The sequence below is a fragment of the Pezoporus flaviventris genome, unplaced genomic scaffold (assembly GCF_033815535.1).
Source record: "Pezoporus flaviventris isolate CSIRO_AGI_PZ_B2104156 unplaced genomic scaffold, CSIRO_AGI_Pfla_v1 ptg000007l, whole genome shotgun sequence".
Lineage (NCBI taxonomy): Eukaryota > Metazoa > Chordata > Aves > Psittaciformes > Psittacidae > Pezoporus > Pezoporus flaviventris.
In genome coordinates, this window is record NW_026892555.1 from 10,942,018 (window position 1) to 10,959,451 (window position 17,434).

Here is a 17,434-nt window from a genome sequence, read left to right on the forward strand (position 1 = left end):
CCTTGGGTGATATGATTTAGCGTAAGGTGTCCCTACCAACGGCAGGGGGTTGGAACTAGATGATCTTAAGGTCCTTTCCAACCCTAACGATTCTATGATTCTATGATTGTTCTTTTATCAAGCAAGTTACTCAGAAACTATGTTTATCTTAAACCCACAAACTCCCACTTAATAAAGTGAATAAATTGATATTTGAAGCCTCTTGCCAAGAAGCATTTTTCCAAACCTTTAGCAATTCTCCCAACAGTTTTTTGAGCTATGTGCAATTTATCTTGGACTGAGGACAGTGTATCCTGAGGACACTGTAGCTGAATTACACTATTCTAAAAGCACTTACCCTGAAAGACAGAAAAAGTGTTAACTTCTCTTGTATTTGATAACCCCATGTTTCTATATCCAAAACCCATGCTATCCCTTTCAGGTATACAGTTCCAGAAGGAGCTTACTTCGGTCACTGTCTCCCATGATCCTCAGCTTTGTTTAAACCACACAGTAGGCCTGACTGCTTCCTGAATGTTAAAACCAGGGAATAATTTACATGAACAAGATGAAGACCAGAAAAGGCCTTGACTCTGTGTAAGCTCACAATAACTAAAACATCCCTGTGTCATCAACAGTTTCCAGCACAAATCCAAAACACAGTCCCTTTCCAGCTACTATAAAAAAACTAACTCTATCCCAGCCAAAGCCAGCACAGTCCTAACCCCCAAATGATCTTCAGTCATTTCTAAATGCTTATTAGTACAATAATGCATATGATTGTATAAAGCTGTGTATGGAGGGAAACAGTGAGGATCAGGAAGATCCTCTGCTTGCGCTTGATCATCTATGACTTCCCAAGATTATTTTAACTCCTTTTCTTGCTAAATGACAAGATCTCACTCATTTTTACACTATTTCAATAGCTAATGATACATTAAGCTCCCAATCTTTTCACACATTCCTATTTCAGACTGTAGATAGGATTTCAAATTTTAGCAAGTGGTCAATGTATTTCAAAGCTCCTTTTTTTAAGTAAGCTTCATGTTGTGTTCTCTTATCTTCCTCTATCTGCCAGCACACAAACATGTGCAGGATCAGAGCCTTGCTGGGCCAGCAAGACCAGAACAGCCATGTCTTCTTTCGAAATGTGAGGCAGCACAAACATATCTTGTCCATGCCTCTCTGGAGCTACTTATCTGCAAGCTTCCTAGAAACTTTGACCTGCCTTAATACAGTACTTAACTGGAAAACCACAAACAATGCATAGTTGTAATTTATGGTATCAAATATTTACCAACCTTTAAATCTTTGTCTCACCTTAACTAACAATACTTACCTTTACACTGGGTGGAGAAACCATGTTACTCCCTCCATAAAAAACTCCTTCATAACTAATGTGCTCTTACTTCACCACATCAAAATGAAATTACTAAATGTGCACTCATTATTTAAATAGGAAGAGGGGTGCCTCCTATTTCCTGCCAATCTCCACAGAGACTTGTCTCTCAGCTTTGCAGTCCTTAGAAGGCCTTCCAGCAATTCTGTTAAGGATGGCTGCTAATTTCTGCATAAGCGTTTCTTTAGCTTTTAGGGCTGAACACCACCATTTTTTTCCATGTAGTATTTTAAATTATTTCCTCCTACTTCTGGTGTATATAAACCAGCTTTATTAGTTTGGTTGCTTTTAAAATAAAGCATGTTAGGAGAAAATTAATCTATTAGCAAGAAAAAACCAAGAAAATATAGGGAAACTTCAGCCTCCAGAATGCTGTGAGAAATACGCATTGCAGCAGGTTCACAAGCTCTGCTGGAGTGTCAGGGACTAATGGAAGTTCCTCTACACCACCTGCTGAACAGAGTTAAATAGTCTGATCAATTGAAGTGTCAGTGTAACCAATGGCTTCAATGCCACTTTTTCACAAAATAAAAGTTCCAGGAAGGAATTATGGAAAAAAAACTATTAGATTATCCTGTTCATTCCCTGTCGTTGTAGGATAGTCCCTCTGAAGACATTTTTATTCCAATTTGTCCAATGCAGTTTTAAAGGCTTGGAAAGGCATAAGCCACAGCTGCTGCCTGTAGTCTGCTAAACCCTGATTTCTACCTTGCCGTATTGAAATGACTTTATCTTTGTAATAGTATTGCATCATGTCTACTTAAATAATGACTTTGAACATCTCTATGTGGTTGATATATCTATATAGCAAATTCTGAAGGCTAGGTTACAAACTCCATACTTATCATTGATTTCATATTTATTTCATCAGGGATCCACATGGCACAGTGTCCCATATATAAGGAAATCCTTTAGAGACTGGCACAGTGGACTGCCAGCATCACCGGCCAAAGGAACCCTTCCCTTCAGCCTCTGAAAACACCTGAAACCTTGTGAGTACCGTCAGAACACCCCAAGAATAACCCAAATCCAATCACCATTTGCAACAGAGGTACCATGTGGCTGGCATGGGCTGCACTGGTGGCACCTTTCTTGCCAGGTTCTAGTGCCCCTTCTTTGCTCCTTCATTGTAGTCTGGTGCAATCAAGCTGTGTGAATATAAAATCAAATACTATATGTAGCAAGATATAAACAATCAGACATATGTAGAATCAAAGTATTAAAGGTTTGGCATCTGGAAAGCTTGTTTTTTCCTTATTTTTTGGATGCCAGTTTTCCAGGTGTTTGGCAATCCCATTGCATGTCCTGTGTTTACACATGGAAGCATCCATTTTTATTGAAAAAGCTATCTGATTAAGAAAATTTTAAGGGCATCTTTGAACACTTTTATGAACTCTCTTGCTACAATCCTCTGGAATGGAAAATGATTACTGACTGCCACATTGTACCTGAAGAGTAGCAGAAGATACCTTTTTTTAATAAATGCCTGCAAAAATAAGGACTGTTCTCAGCATCATCAATGGCAAAGAGGCTCTGGATCAGGAGTAAGCATTAAAAGAAAGAGTTACAGAGCTGTAAAAATCTTTCTCAGAGGCTGCTCTATTTGCTGTATGGCAAAAAGTCATTTAACTGGAAATAGCAGCTGAACCCATCTATCTCCACTATTCCTCTAACAGGATAGAAATTACAACATCATATATTCAAGCATTTATGACTTATTTCCTGTATCTTCATGCTCACTTTCTGCTCCCTCTCTACAATACACATACCACATAGAAACAAATAATATATAGGGCTGGAAAGGACCTTAAGATCATCCAGTTCAAACCCCCTGCCATGGGCAGGGACATCTCACACTAAACCATGTCACCCAAGGCTCTGTCCAGCCTGGCCTTGAACACTGCCAGGGATGGAGCATTTACCACTTCTTTGGGCAACCTCAGCACCCTTACAGTAAACAACATAATATTGATGCATACTCGAGGTAAGACACCTCTGTTTATCATGAGATCTAGGTCTTTATACCACGCATGAAATCTGCAGCAGTGGAACTTGAGAGAAGATGCTGCTTTTTCATGTAACATTTTAACTTCTCATTGCAGAGAAGTCAGCAGGGAGAACTTAAAACTCTCTGTCTGCCTCCCCCCAGGAAGGCAGCAGACCTGAAACCACCTGGATGGACATCCCCACTCCAGAAGTGTGCTGCCTTTGGTATTAAAAGAGCTGAACACACAGCAATAAATTTTGAGCGTGCCCTTAAGTCACTTACCTTAGTGTTAAATGAATTAGGCATATGAGTGAGCCCCCGTGGTCCTTTAGGTCCTTTGCAGTCTAACTACAAAATCTAATACTTTTGGCATACAGTGTTTTGAAAATACAGAACCCGGATTAATCCCTAGCATGGCATAAATACCTGGGAAACATCCAGACCAAAAAGCAGAACACTTCAAATCTGTTTCTGCAACGTCCTCTGTTCATTCAAGACATAAACTGTCTCTTAAAAGTGTTTGTTTTCTTTTTAATAACCATTCAGCGTGGATCAAACTCAGTATCTGCCAATTAATTTAAAAGAACACAGATGCTGTATAGAATCACAGAATGGTTTGGGTTGGAAAGGACCTTTAGATCACCTAGTACATTCCTGCGAAGTATTGGACCTTCCACTAGAGCAGGTTGCTCCAAACCCCATCCAGCCTGGCCTTCAACACCGCCTGGGATGGGGCAGCCACAGCTTCTCTGGGCAGCCTGTGCCAGTGCCTCACCACCCTCACAGGGAAGAACTTCTGCCTCTTATCTTTAAGCTGAATCTCTCCCATTTAAGTTTTAACCCATTTCTCCTTGTCCTATCGCTACAGTCCCTGATGAAGAGCTGCTAAATATGCACCTAAGCTATACTAAACCAAAAAAATGGAGGTTGCAATGCTGCAGTACTCTAATGCAAAGACCTGGAAAATTGGACAGAAAAGCAAAACCTTGTTTCCATCGCTCTGGGACAATTAACACGAGCCGGTGACACCTTTTGCTGCTGCGAGTTAAGTCCTGTGAGCTTACAGGCACCTTAATAATAGATACAACGGAAAGAGCCTGGAGGGAGCCTTGCCAAGCACCAGGGTCCGGAGAACAGCAGGCGTTTAACCCCACCTGCCGCCCTCACTACGCCCCTCACACCGGCCGGGCCCTTCCCACCCCGCAGCCTCCCCTCAGCGGCGACGAACGGACCCCGCTGCCGCTCCCCGTCAGGACGCCCTGAGGGGGCGACGGAGGCCGCGCCACCGCCCGCCACCGCTCCGCGCCTGCGCGGAACCGCCTCCGCCGGCCGCCCTCCGCCCCGCCCTGCCGCCGGCGCGGGGCCATGGGCGGCGGCGGCTGAGCTGGCCCGGGCGGCGCGGAGCGGAGCAGAGCGGGGCGGGGCGCGGCGGCGCCGCCGCTGGCGGGAGCGGCTGCGGGGCGGTGCCTGGGCGCGGACTGCCCGGCCCGGGGAAGCAGCCGCGGCAGCGCGGCCCAGGGACTCCGCGGCGGGCGTTTCTGGCGGCCCGAGCGCCGCGCCCTTCCCTGCCCCATGTCGGCGTGGCTCGGCCGGGCGGCGCTGCTGCTGGGGCGGCCGGGGGGCCCCGCCGCTGCCGCTCCCTCCTGCCTGGGCTCGCTGCGGGGCCCGCCGCGCTGCTGCTGCCGCCGCCGTCTGAGCAGCCTGCGGGGCGGCGCCGAGGGGCTGCTCCTCCCGCGGGGGTCGTCGCCGCCGCCGGGGCGGGCGCTGGGCACCCACCCCAGGAAGGAACCGATGGAGGCTTTGAACACGGTGCAGGGGGCCCGTGACTTCATCTACAGCCTGCACTCCACCGAGCGGAGCTGCCTGCTGCGGGAGCTGCACCGCTTCGAGTCCATCGCCATCGCGCAAGGTGAGCGGCGGCTCCCGCAACCCCGGCCGGCGGCCTGAGGCCGGCACCGCCGCCTCGCCCGGGGCCACGCTGAGGTTTTGGGGTGCCCGGGCTGGGCCAGTGCGGGACTGAGCCCCCGAAGTTTGGCTGTGGCCAGTCCGCCCGTCGCCCAAGCGAGTCTTCGGGCGGCGCGGTGAGCGGGGCACTCCAGCGGGGCAGGGCAGCGAGCGGCGCACGCCGGTGTGTGTGTGAGCGCTGTGCTGGGTGTAAATGAGGCGCGAGACCTGAAACTTACTTTCCAGAAGCATCTGCAGCTCCTTCTGAACTTAAGCGGAGCTGCCGTGCCGAGTGCTGGGGGTGTTTCTCATCTCCCGAGGAGTTTATAGAGGTGCGGGTGGCCATTTTTGGGGAAGGGAGTGGGAAAGTGTGTGTCTCATGAACCACTCTCCACACTAGTGCAGCAGTGATTTCAGACCTCTTAAGAGAAGCTGGGCTGCTGCTGCTCTGCGAGCTCATTCATGAGTTACCGAGAGCTGCCTGCTTGCCGGCTTTGCTTCTTGGAAGTGCTGGGTGTTACGCGGGAAGGTGTGTGAGTGCTGGGGAGGGTTAGCGATGTGTCTCAATACAGCGCTATGCAGCGCCGATTACAGCAATTCATAGTGATTGTTTCCATCTGATCCAACCGTTCTTGCCAACTCGACACTTTTCCTACAATCAAAACCTGACAAAACCAAATCCTCTTATAATTACAGCCTCGGTACATCTGGTTCTGATGCTTAACTGTAATTTATGGCCCCTATTGCAACAAAGATGATAGTGGGTACTTAAGAGATCAGGGTGCATTTGATCTAGGCCTCCTTGTGACTTTGATAGTAGCGTGCCCTTGGAAAGGGCATTTCTCTGCCTTGTGGCTCTTCTGTACATGTCTGGATGAAATCTTGTGGTGGGCAGAGATCAGGACCAGGGGTCAGCCATAGGAATGCTGCTTTTGCTAAGGGAAAGAACCTTTTCCAGGTGCCTGTTTGGTTTCATTTATAGCACACTTTCATATAAACACTAGTGTTTATAGACAGAGTGCCAGTAACTCACTTAAGTGGTTCATTTTTGGAGCAGTGCTTCTGTTTTGCAGAGCGTGAATCCTGTTGTGTTTGTTTTCCAACATAGTGGGAAGTATGCTTTGAGCTGTATGTTGACACTAACTTTTGAGTACTAACAACTAATACTCTTCCTAAATAAATCCTCCTCAGCTTCTGAGGGATTCTTGCCATGAGGTTTTTGAGAGAGTTTCAGTCTTGGCAGTTGCTGTTTGGGTGAACCCGGGCTGCTTGCAATGCTTCTGTGTATCTGGAGGATCGTGGTGGAGATCAAAATGAGACTTTAAAATGCATTTAGTGTAATGTCTCAATGTTGATACAGAGATAATTCAGCAGATGGTCCTATTTAATATCTTGTTGCTCAGTTGCTGTCACCTATAATATGAAAGTCTATGTAATACGGTGACTTTCTGAGGACTGAGGATTTAGAAGACAGAGTAATAAAAGCATTAGAGTTTAGAGACCTTACTGCATGAGATCTTAGTAAAGATGTAGTAAAGGGCAAAATTATTCAACTAGTGGAAATTCTAATTCACTTATGCCTGAAATGGTGAGCATTAATCTCACTGGAGAGATGGTTTCAACAAAGCCTCAGGTGAGGGCTGCACAGTGGTGTAATGCATCAGACTTCAGTCTTTGGAGTGAGAGTCTTCATCTGCCCATGTAGTAGCTTGATAAGATGTTTTGGAAAGAACCTTTTACTTTGGCTAGCCTCCGTTCATGTTGTTTTGTTTTTCCAGACTGCAGCATGGTAACAGCTGTCAGCTTTTAAATCTAAGAAAAGATGTTTCTTCATGTGTTGTGGAGAAAGGAAAATCATAACCAAGAAGGGCTTCTAGTAAGTCTTAATAAAAATCAGAGGGGAAAACAGTAATCCTAAAACTATAGCACATACCTTGTGTATGTTCCCTGATACTTTGAAGAGCTAAAATCACACGAACAAGAGAGGAAATGTGGCACAGAAATCATTCAGTGCTGGCAAAACAGATGCTCTGCTTTCATTAGATGCACACACCTTAGCACTGAATCCTCTTTGGTGTGCACATGTGTGAGCTGCTCTGGCCCAGGGGGTAGGGAACGGTAATGCCAGAATTCCCTAGCGGGAATGGATTACCCATAGCTGTTACCTGTAGGAGATTGATAATGGCAGATCAGATTTTACATGACGAAAGGCAGTGAACATAGAGCCAGGCTCTTGAGGGGTATTGGATGTGTGTTGTCCCTCTCAACACCAAGGAGTGCCAGAAGAAGATAAAGGGGAGAGAAGGGCTGCACTGGAAAGAGAATGATACGGTTCCTGGGTTAGATGGTGATGTTATATACTTAACATGCTTTGTTATGGTTAGATAATATTTTATATGTTTGCTTTTTCCTGCTGTTGAAATGGTGACTGTGTAGGAATGATCTGCCTACGTATACAGGTTGTGAGTAGCAGATGGGGTCTGAGAATTATTTGTGCCCTGCTTTCCAAGTACTTTCTGCAATCTACTAGTGTCACTTTTGGTATTTAAACTGATGAGTTCAATCAAGATAAAATGGCTTTAGAGGTGTTTGGTTTCTCTTGAACTTCTCATTCAGTGGCAGTATGCTGTAGCTTCCAGTAGCTGACTCTTTAGATAAGGTTGCTAGTTACTTTTATGCTTATTTTCAATGAATGATCCAAATTCAACCTTTTGTCTACCTACTGAGTAAATTCCTATGTCCTGTTTGAGTCTGGAAAATCAGCCTGTCCTCAATCATTAAATACCTATGCAGTTGTGCAACTGTACTTAAGCTTGCTTTGTGCCTGTGATCTTTTCATACTACTTGTATATGGAAAGAGAGGTCTTAGTCCAAACCCTTCTTAACACAGTCCTTACTGGGTTAAGTTTTGACCTTATTCCTTCACTACCTCTTCTGTGCCCTAACAGACCCCATATCAGCTAGGGGAAGCTGTCAGCAATATGGGGAGACCTGGGCACATCAAGAACCAAATGGGGCCTGTTCCTCAGCCCATTCCCAGGCCTACCACGAGAAGGATGCAGTGCCATCAACTAATTGCCCTAGCGCGAAATATGACAGGACACACTATATGTGGCCTCCGCTAATGGCAGAGGCTACAGGGAAACCCATCCTTCGCTGCGGCTGCTACGCTGAAGGACGGTCCTCAGGTAGGTGAGTCGTAGCTGCTGACCTCTAAGTTAGGTGAGTCTCTGAAGCTGTTTTGAAACTTAACCCATCTGTTTGCGCTGTAGTTGTAGGTGGGGAGAGGTTTATGAATGTCTTCCTGCCATCGCCTTGTCACCCATCTTACCTGGATGTTTATGTCTGGGCTCTTAGACCTTTCCGATGCTGAGCACCAGCAGTCGGTTTCAACAGTTTAGCTTATTAATAAACACTGAGATTCTTCTGTTTGTTTTAGCGCATCAGTCAGAAGACAGAGCCCGATCTGTGAGCTTGTCATAAAAGGATGGCTGTGAAGCTGGGAACCTGACTTGTAATTAATAGATGGGCTTTGCTGGAAGCTGGGGGGAGGGCTGTGAAACTGAATCTTGATGCACTTGTTCTCAGATGATGCTTTGAGAACTACACTGGTTAAGGCTGTAAACCATATCTTGAAATATAGTCAAAACATCACAGACCTCCTCACCTGGATTTCGTTTTCGTCCTTCATTAATGTCTTTTTCTTTATTTTTTACCCCTTTCCAATCTCGGAAAGGTGAATAACATCTCACCTTTTCCCCGGAAGAAGTTTGAAACAAAGTTTTTCCGTTTCAGTGTGTGCTTCTTGTAAGCATGTCAGCCACACAGATGGAGATGATGCATGTGGACTTGAATGCAAATAGTTTGTATGTTTCTTTCTCATAGTTAAGGGATCACTGAAGTAGCAAGTAAGCCAATTTGTTATAAATGTAATAGTTCTGCTTCCCTGCTTGCGGAAGCCTTAATCAAAGCTTAGTTTTGTTGGCAGCAGGCAGTCAAATCCTCTTTCCTGGTGCTTGTTTCTTGCATTGAGAAAACAAAAGTGTAAAAAATCTTACTGGCAATGGAGATAATGATTTAATGCCTCTGACCTTCTATAGCAGTTTTCCATTATAAAAGAGTGGTATTAGAAAGAAGATGTAACTCCCTTCTTAAGGGGCTTGTATTCAGGTTTTCTACCTTTAGTTTTCAGTGAATGATATGAAATGATTCATGAAAGCACTTGTAAGCAGTGCAGCAAGCCCAGCAGCAAGGAGGAAAAATACTAAAGGGTTTGACCTTGCTTAGGTAAGAAGTACTACTTAGCGTATCTGCTGCATCTTTATTTCTTCTGAGGGTACTGTTGTTCTTGTCTGTGCTAGGTTAAAATATTCTTGAGCCCAGATGTAACCATTCTCCATTAATAATACTAACACGATGGCTATCTAGGTTCTCTAAGAAATCTCAGGTCTTGATAGTGAGAGGATCTGTTATTTTCCTGTCTTTGTTGCAAAGGTGGGAAAACAATTCCTATTTCCCTGTGTTTTGTTGCGAAGATGGAAAATGATTCCTGTTTTCTCATCTTTGTGTACATATACATAATGTGTATGTACAATATATAACTTTGTATATATAATATATAAAAATATATTTTAATATATAATGAACATTGAACACAATTTCCTTGGAAAAAAAACAAGTTGCATTTTGTATTTTAAAAGAAGGCTTTCATGATGTGGTCATTAAATAAAAGCCTTTCTGAAGTGTACTTGCTTGTTTCTCTGCCTGTCAAGGTTGTATATTAACCAGCAAACATGCAAAACCCAGTAGCAGTGCAGTCTCAACAGCTAGTTTTGTTGGTTTAATTCACAGGTCTTGGAAAATGCAGTCTCTAGCTAGATTCTTTTGAAGGCGCCGGTTCGTCATGCTTTAGGAAATAATCTGACCAAACTGGTGTGTTCTCATAGAAAAATGGTTGTAATTTCAGGTTACTGAATCTTTGTTCTTAAAAAAAATAGTGTGTGGGTAAAGGTACCAAAGCAAGGCATTCAGTACAGTTGTTGACTGGGGCAAGATTTCTCTGTGGGAATTTGCAAGCTTTTAGCCATTGTTAGGTGAGATCTTACTTTGGTGTCCGAAGAAACATCTCTGATGTGTGAACTGGTGCTTAATTTATGAACTCACTGGTTTACTGGAATAGTTTAGGGAGTGTTTGAGCCTAGGTGCCTCTACTTCCACAGCTTTAAGAAGTTAATACAGAAGACTTCAAATGTCATCAAAGACAAACGGATTTCACTGGGGTTTTTAGACACTCCAAACAAGATCTCCTATGAAAAAGGTTCCTTTTGTTGCCTGAGTCAGACACATTTTGGAGCAAACCAGGTAATCTGCCATGGTGGTTTAGACCCACTCAAATTCTAGTACCTCCTTTTGTAAGAACTTGATCTGTGGTAACACACAAAGCATGATTTGATCCTTCTGGAAGTACTTGTCTTGTTGGAAGTGTGATTTCACAGTGCAAGTGTGAGATTTCTTGCAAGAACTGCCCAGCCTGCTGAGCTGGGAGAAGAGGGAGCAGCCTTGCTGGTGTGCTTTGACAGGTATGGTGGCACCTGGTGGGGTCAGTTCTCCCTCCCTCTGTCCTCTACAGGCCCAGTGTATGCAGATGAACTGAACTGTAAATGGAGAACAGTCGTCTGCCTCTCCCTTGCTGTGACCTAGGAAATTGTTTCTAACTGCAGCATCTGATTGCTGTTCTAGGAGAAGGCCTTCTGGCAGACTGCTGGCCAGCATGTAATTCACAAGTTTGGAGTGCCCTGCCAAACTGGTAAGATGGGAAACTCTTGCCAGCCTGCCGGAGTGCGGTCCCTTTGTGTTTGTTCTCGGACCTTCGCAACATAGACCACGACTGCTATAGAGTCAGAAATACTCAGTGGTCAAAGGAAGATCATGTTTCACATGGAAACATGGTACTTCTCTTTTTGCTTCTGAAACCTTAAATTCTGTATGTTTTAATTTATCTTCCTCCCTTCCCCCATCATGGAGCTCTAATATGACAGCAAACTGATGTAGAAGGAAGGGTGCTGCACAGACTGATGATCACTTTAACATCTACAGATGGAACTGTTCTGTTTGTGTTAGACAGATGACCACCAATTGAAAAGTATTTTATTACACAGGATAAAGAATTATAAAAGACTTCTCACCCTAAATGTCAGTTAATGATAATGTTAGATCCCAGCTATTGACTTGAAATTGATGCCATTTTGCTGGGATATGTGTGAGAAAAATCTTTTTTCTAGTGGCTCTGACATTATTTTTCTTCAGCCTGAGTGAGAAGAGAGAGAAATCATGAACTGTATTTGGCCACTTAGCTGTCATGTGCTTCTATATCTGGAATGCTCGATGCATAAAGCTGCTGTGGCCTCTGCAGGCATCGATGCTTAAGAGCAGGGCTCTCTGACTTCTGTGCCTTCGAGGGAGCTGGGATGGAGCCTGGCGGGCGGAAGCTGTGTCCCCGCAGCTGACAGCTCACCCTGGTTACCTGGATGTTGTGAACAGGGATAAGGCTGTTTGATCAAGCGAACCCTGCAGCTGCTCTGATGAGGAACAGGTAGAGATGGGAGTTCTACCTTCTTTTTCTCCCTAGATTGGGGTAAAAGTCCTACCTTGTTATGAAATTACATCCTGTCTCAAAAAAATGGATGCCTGTTTATCAGGAGAGGCAGAGTGCTTGGGAAGGTCTGGACCCTGCATGAGGATGCCTTAGTTAAGAGATTTAATACATCTGAAGTCCTATCAAGGGACCCCAGTATCCCCCAAGAAACCTTTCAAAAGTGAAATCCCAACAAACCAACCAACCAAACCAAGCACAACCACATCCCAAAACTCCAAAGCAAAAAATGAACGAACAGGACCTTGCCTGCAACGTGTACTCTTGGGCAGTAAAAACTGTCTATTTCCATTGTACATTCCAGCAGTTACTGTGTCATATTAGTCAGACACTCATGTCTCCTTCCTATTAAAGCTTTGTCTCAACTGGATGCATATGATTCATTTGGACTTCCTTTTTTAAGTAACAATAAAACTCAAACCTAGGTAGCTTGGGGTTGTTGAATATTTCATCATGTTGTCATCTTGATACACAAAGTACCTCATGGAAATGTTAACTGTATGGAAAAATTTTCATCAAATTTTAACTTTGAATAAATTTGGTAATTCCCTCTTTCTGCTTTAAGCTCTGTTTGTGAGGTTTATACTGTTCATGCTAATATAGATAGTACTTTGTGCATATTAAGTATTAATAGCATATTAAGTATTAGAAGGGGGATTGAGTACACCCTCAGTGAGTTTGCCAACAGCCCACTGGAGGGAAGGGATGCCACCCAGAGGGATGTGGATGGGCTGGAGATGTGGGCTGGTCTGAAACTAATGAAGATCAACAAGCCCAAGTACAATGTCCTGCACCTGGGTTGGGGCAATCCCAAGCACAAACACAGGCTGGGGGAGGCTGGATTGAGAGCAGCCGTGAGGAGAAGGACTTGGGGTGTTGACTGACAAGAAACTTAACATGACCTGACAGTGTGCACTTGTAGCCCAGAAACCACCCATATCCTGGGCTGCATCAAAAGGAGCATGACTGGAAGGTTGAGGGAGGTGATCCTGCCTTTTGCTCTGCTCTCGTGAGGCCCTACCTGGAGTACTGCATCCAGCTCTGGGACCTCAGACACAAGCGGAACATGGGCTTACTGGAGGGAGTCCAGAGGAAGCCACAAAGATGATCAGAGGGCTGGAGCAGCTCTCCTGTGAAAAGAGGCTGCGGGAGATGGGCTTGGTCAGCCTGGAGAGGAGAAAGCTCTGGGGAGACCTTAGAGCAACTTCCAGTGCTTAAAGGGGGCCTGCAAGAAATCTGAAGAGGGACTTTACAAGGGCATGCAGTATTAGGGGGATGGTTTTAAGCTGAAAGAGGGAAGATTTAGGTTAGATATTAGTAAGAAGTTCTTTGCTTATGAGGTTGGTGAGACACTGGCACAGTTTGCTCAGAAAAGTTGTGGCTGCCCCATCCCTGGAAGCGTTCAAGGCCAGGTCATGACGGGGCTTTGAGCAACTGGATCTGGAGGAAGGTGTCCCAGCCAGTAGAAGGGAGATTGGAACTACATGAGGTTTGAAGGTCTCTTCCAAAGCACTCTGTGAATAAAGGGCTGAGGTTTAATGTCATAATGAAGAAAATTGATGCTTGGTAGTAGTGGTAAAACTACCCTGAAGCTGTTCTCAGAAAATGTCAAGTGTCCCTGTAGCTGTCCACTTTTGAGCTACATTCAGCAAGGTACTTTTTTATGAAATGCATGTTGGTTTTGCCATTGTAGTTTAGTTTTCTGCCATATTCTGAAATTTGACTTGTTTGTGTAACTTAAAGCAGGTTCTAGTCTGAATTCTTTGCTTAAATTCAGAAACTTATTCAGAAACTGCTGTATGTTTTTGCAGAGGAGAGCCTGCTGACATTCAAGTGCAGTGACTGTAAGATCTAGACCTGTAAAGGCTGTTTCTGTACTGACAGATACTCCAGTATTGATTGGAAGATTTTAAATAATGACTTATTGCTGTCTTGCTTTATAAACTCGTTGTAGCATCCAGATACCCTAAACCACTAATACCACTTGAGAAGCCAGCGAAGGAGGTAGTATCACCAGAGACGACCAGTACTCTTGGTACAGTAAAAATAAAGTGTGTTTGCTAAGACATGGCATTGCATAAGGCCAGTGGGCTGCTGATTTGACAGACTTGCTTGCTTGGTTTGATGCAGTTGGCATGTATTGCTGCAAGAAGTAAACAGGTTTTGTTTATTTACAGTAATATAAAGCTTTTGATCTCAAGAATTTTAAGGATCCCCATAGTACTTAGTGTTACTGTGGCTAAAGAAGTGTTTCAAGTCCAGGTTTTGTGGAAATTGAGCTATACCATGGTTTCTAGATAATACTGAGCCAAAGACTTCAGACTGTGGAACAGCTTGGAAGCAGCTCAGTGTCATCTACCTTATGCCTTTTCCTAGGAAAGTGCTGTACATTATATTATGTGGTCCAAACATAATGCAGAAATATTACTGTTATAAAACATCTTTATTTAGTCTGTTGCCTCTGCCCTTCCCCAGAATTAATGCTTGAGAAAAGATAAAGTAGAAGATAGCTCCAATTAAAATTTGGTGTTCAGCTTTTGCATGTGGTTTAAGCATGTGATGTGTACAGAATGGTGTCATGCACGAAGAGCTTTTAAATCATGATTTAAAAAATAAGAAAATCTAAACTTTGAGCCTTTGCTCTTCAACTGCGTGTGTCTTGTGTCAAATAACACATTTGATATGTATAGGAAAATCTGCTGATAACTGCTTTATCTGAGGCGTAAGGGGTGCTTTTGATTTAGGTCTTTTTAGGAAAGATCACTTGAAATGCAACTTGTACTTACAATGTAACAGAAACCTTTCACATTGATGTATTTGAAACACTTGGATCTCCCTGGAATAGGCATGAATGCAATGAATGATGTTTGTTCTGTGAACACAGAGGCACTGTTTCAGGGTGTATTAGAAGTTAAAAGTCTACCTATTTCTTTAAGAAGGAGATTATTTAAAGCTTACTCATTCAACTGAAAACTCATAGCTTTAGTCAGCCTTATTTATTATTTAATCCAAATATGGAACTACAGAGCCATGGTATCTCTGGGAGAAAATCTTCTCTAAAAAGAAAAATAAATGGAAAAATGAGATAAGCAGATCATGCAAACAGAGGGCTTAAGGAAACTGCCTTGGATCTCTCTGGCGGTGTTTATTGTTTCTACAAGAAGTTGCTCTCATTGGGCAAAACTGAACCTGTCAGTGAGCTGTCCTGTGCTCCCTTTCCTGTTTCTTTCCCCTTAAATTAGCACAGCGTTATTTCAGAAACCTGAAAGCGTGCGTTCTTGTTTCTGTTTTCTTGCTGTTTGTGAGATCTTCCTTTAACATCGGTAAAGCCCCTTGGATTTTTTGGGATGTGACTGACCCTTGCCTGAAACAAAACCCTTGCTTCCTCTGAAACACTGGGAGTGTGTGGTAAGGCAAAGCCCACAAAATAGCATTTTTAACTCAGCAAAGTGCATATTCCATGCAAAATTATGGGCTATAAAATCAGGTGTTTTTCTCAGTGTTCGTTTACTTTGGGTTCTTAGATATTTGTATATTAATTATTAATAAAATACACCCCTTGCAGCTGTAATACATACTGATGCTTGTTGTACGTCTTTTTCTGCAGCATTTGCCAGTTTCCACTTGTATGTGATGGGCTCATCATATCTATTGCTTTTTGAAGTATTTCTCGTGGATAAGGTGGTTTTAAAGTTTATTTTTGAAAAACTGAGATGCTTCAGCTTTTAGTAAATTCCAACAGGTCATTATTTTAACTTGTATGCTCCTCTCTACATAGTAAAAAGAGTAAATAGGAGCATATTTAAGGCTGCAATATTACGTGCTTGGAGATAGGGTATATTCTGTATCAACTCTCCTATTGCCTTAAAGCACACATACAGAGCAGTGGCTTGTTTTATGCTCTCCTACTGCTTGTACCCAGGGATGAAACCTTTCCTAATCATGCTTGCTAAATGCTACGTAGCTTTTACAATGTCAGATAACGCATTTCCAGAGTCAAAACTTGCCTTCAGGTGCCTTCACTTGCCACAGTTCAGCAGTGATCCTGGTGAAAGGCTCCTACATGACCTGGGGGAATGATGAAGCCTTGGAAAATGTTTTTCATTTCAAAAAGAATGGAAACATTTGAGAGAAAAAGGCTTCAGGTAGGGTTATGGTTTGGGATAAGATAGGTGATTCTTGCCTATGCCGCAGACAGGGGTCTGTCTGCTTTGGGGTGTGTTGATGTGTGGAAAGTTGTATTGCCACGAAGCTCTAGTGTTTTTTCCAGGTCAGAAGGCTTACTGTGAGCCAACAGGCAATTGTTGCATTTTGACCTGCTGCATTTCACTTTTAGACATCATCAGTTTCTAGTTACTGGACTGTTAAAGTAACTTTTTTTCTTGTGACTTTCAATTTTTTGCTCAATAGCTTTGGACTCTGCAGTGATCCATCTCTTCCTGCTGGCCAGCTCACTGTAACATCTTACAGCAGGACTATAAATCACCAGTCTCCATTGGGATGTTATCCCATCTTTCACAGCAGTCTGAATGGGAAGAAATTGTATTTTGTTTGCTTTCTTGGGATTCGTGGAGCACTGGAGAGAAATGCGCATGAAACAGATTTCTTTATCCAAAGATACCGAAAGATGGTATCTTTTAAATACCATCAGCTTGTATTTTCAGATTGCAAATAGCCTTTCAACCCAGCTGTTTCTTTGCTTCATTAGTCCTGGCAATGGGCTGATTTTTACAAAGCACAAGTAAAGATGTGATGTTACAAATGTAAAATTAACTGGTTTGTTCAGGATGAGGAGATGTAAGAATTGCCAGCTGGATCCACAGCCATCTTGTCTAATAAAGATTTTTGCCAGAGAGAAGAGATGGAAGATACTTGAACCCCTTCCCATTTTTCCTATTGCCTATTTATATTATTTCATACAGCAAAGTAAATAAAGTAAGTAAGTAGCTGTAAAAGTGACAGTGCTGCTATAAATAATCAGCCTGGTGACCTTTTTGTCTTGAGAATATCAGGCAGACTCCTTTTGATTCTGTGTGCCTCTCCCTGTGCCTCTCCCTGAACAGAAGGAACATGACAAAGGTGTGTCCGTGCTTCTGACTGGTTCCAGTGTGAAATACATACGGCTTCGGGTTTACTCATTTATTGGATCTGGTTTGTCAGCCAGAAAAAAAGCCTTAGGTTTTGTAATGTTTTCACTGTTGGTTTGCTTCTCTGGGTTGGATGCTAGGAACCTATTATATCAGCCTCATTTCCATGCTTGCATCGGTTTTTGCAGTAATGTGGCTGAGTTTTACAGTAATTTATGGCTTTGTGTTAAAACCTCAGTTAAAAGAAAAGCTCGCTTTTCCTTCTATGGCCAGGGAAGAATAATTACTCAGATGGCTTCCCCACTGTGGGTATGAGCATGCCCAGAGGAGCTGTGAATGAGCTGATGTGTGGGAGATGTGCTAGGGGTGTGGATTTGCTGTTGGTT

At 43.6% G+C, this 17,434-nt stretch overlaps 1 protein-coding gene and 2 long non-coding RNA genes across 4 annotated transcripts in view; 2 read left to right on the plus strand and 1 right to left on the minus strand.

Annotated features, from left to right (window-relative positions):
* Positions 1 to 2,404, plus strand: part of LOC133266513 (uncharacterized) — a 32,142-nt gene extending 29,738 nt beyond the window's left edge. The window contains exons 2-3 of the long non-coding RNA XR_009742436.1: positions 422 to 576; positions 2,250 to 2,404. This is a non-coding gene — a long non-coding RNA (uncharacterized LOC133266513). The remainder of the gene's footprint in view (positions 1 to 421; positions 577 to 2,249) is intronic.
* Positions 1,635 to 4,411, minus strand: LOC133266512 (uncharacterized). 2 transcript variants are annotated; one of them, XR_009742435.1, is made up of 3 exons: positions 4,351 to 4,411; positions 2,416 to 2,526; positions 1,635 to 1,828 (listed from the first exon to the last, which is right to left on the minus strand). It is a non-coding gene; the product is annotated as an uncharacterized LOC133266512 (long non-coding RNA). The 2 variants fall into 2 exon arrangements; XR_009742434.1 differs by having other exon boundaries at positions 1,635 to 1,831.
* Positions 4,412 to 4,805: 394 nt separating this feature from the next.
* The window catches only part of TMEM65 (transmembrane protein 65), a 34,761-nt gene continuing 22,132 nt past the window's right edge, over positions 4,806 to 17,434 (plus strand). The window contains exons 1-2 of the mRNA XM_061447775.1: positions 4,806 to 5,274; positions 8,258 to 8,497. Of these exons, the coding sequence (XP_061303759.1) occupies positions 4,938 to 5,274; positions 8,258 to 8,497 (577 nt within the window). The 5' untranslated portion in view covers positions 4,806 to 4,937. The remainder of the gene's footprint in view (positions 5,275 to 8,257; positions 8,498 to 17,434) is intronic.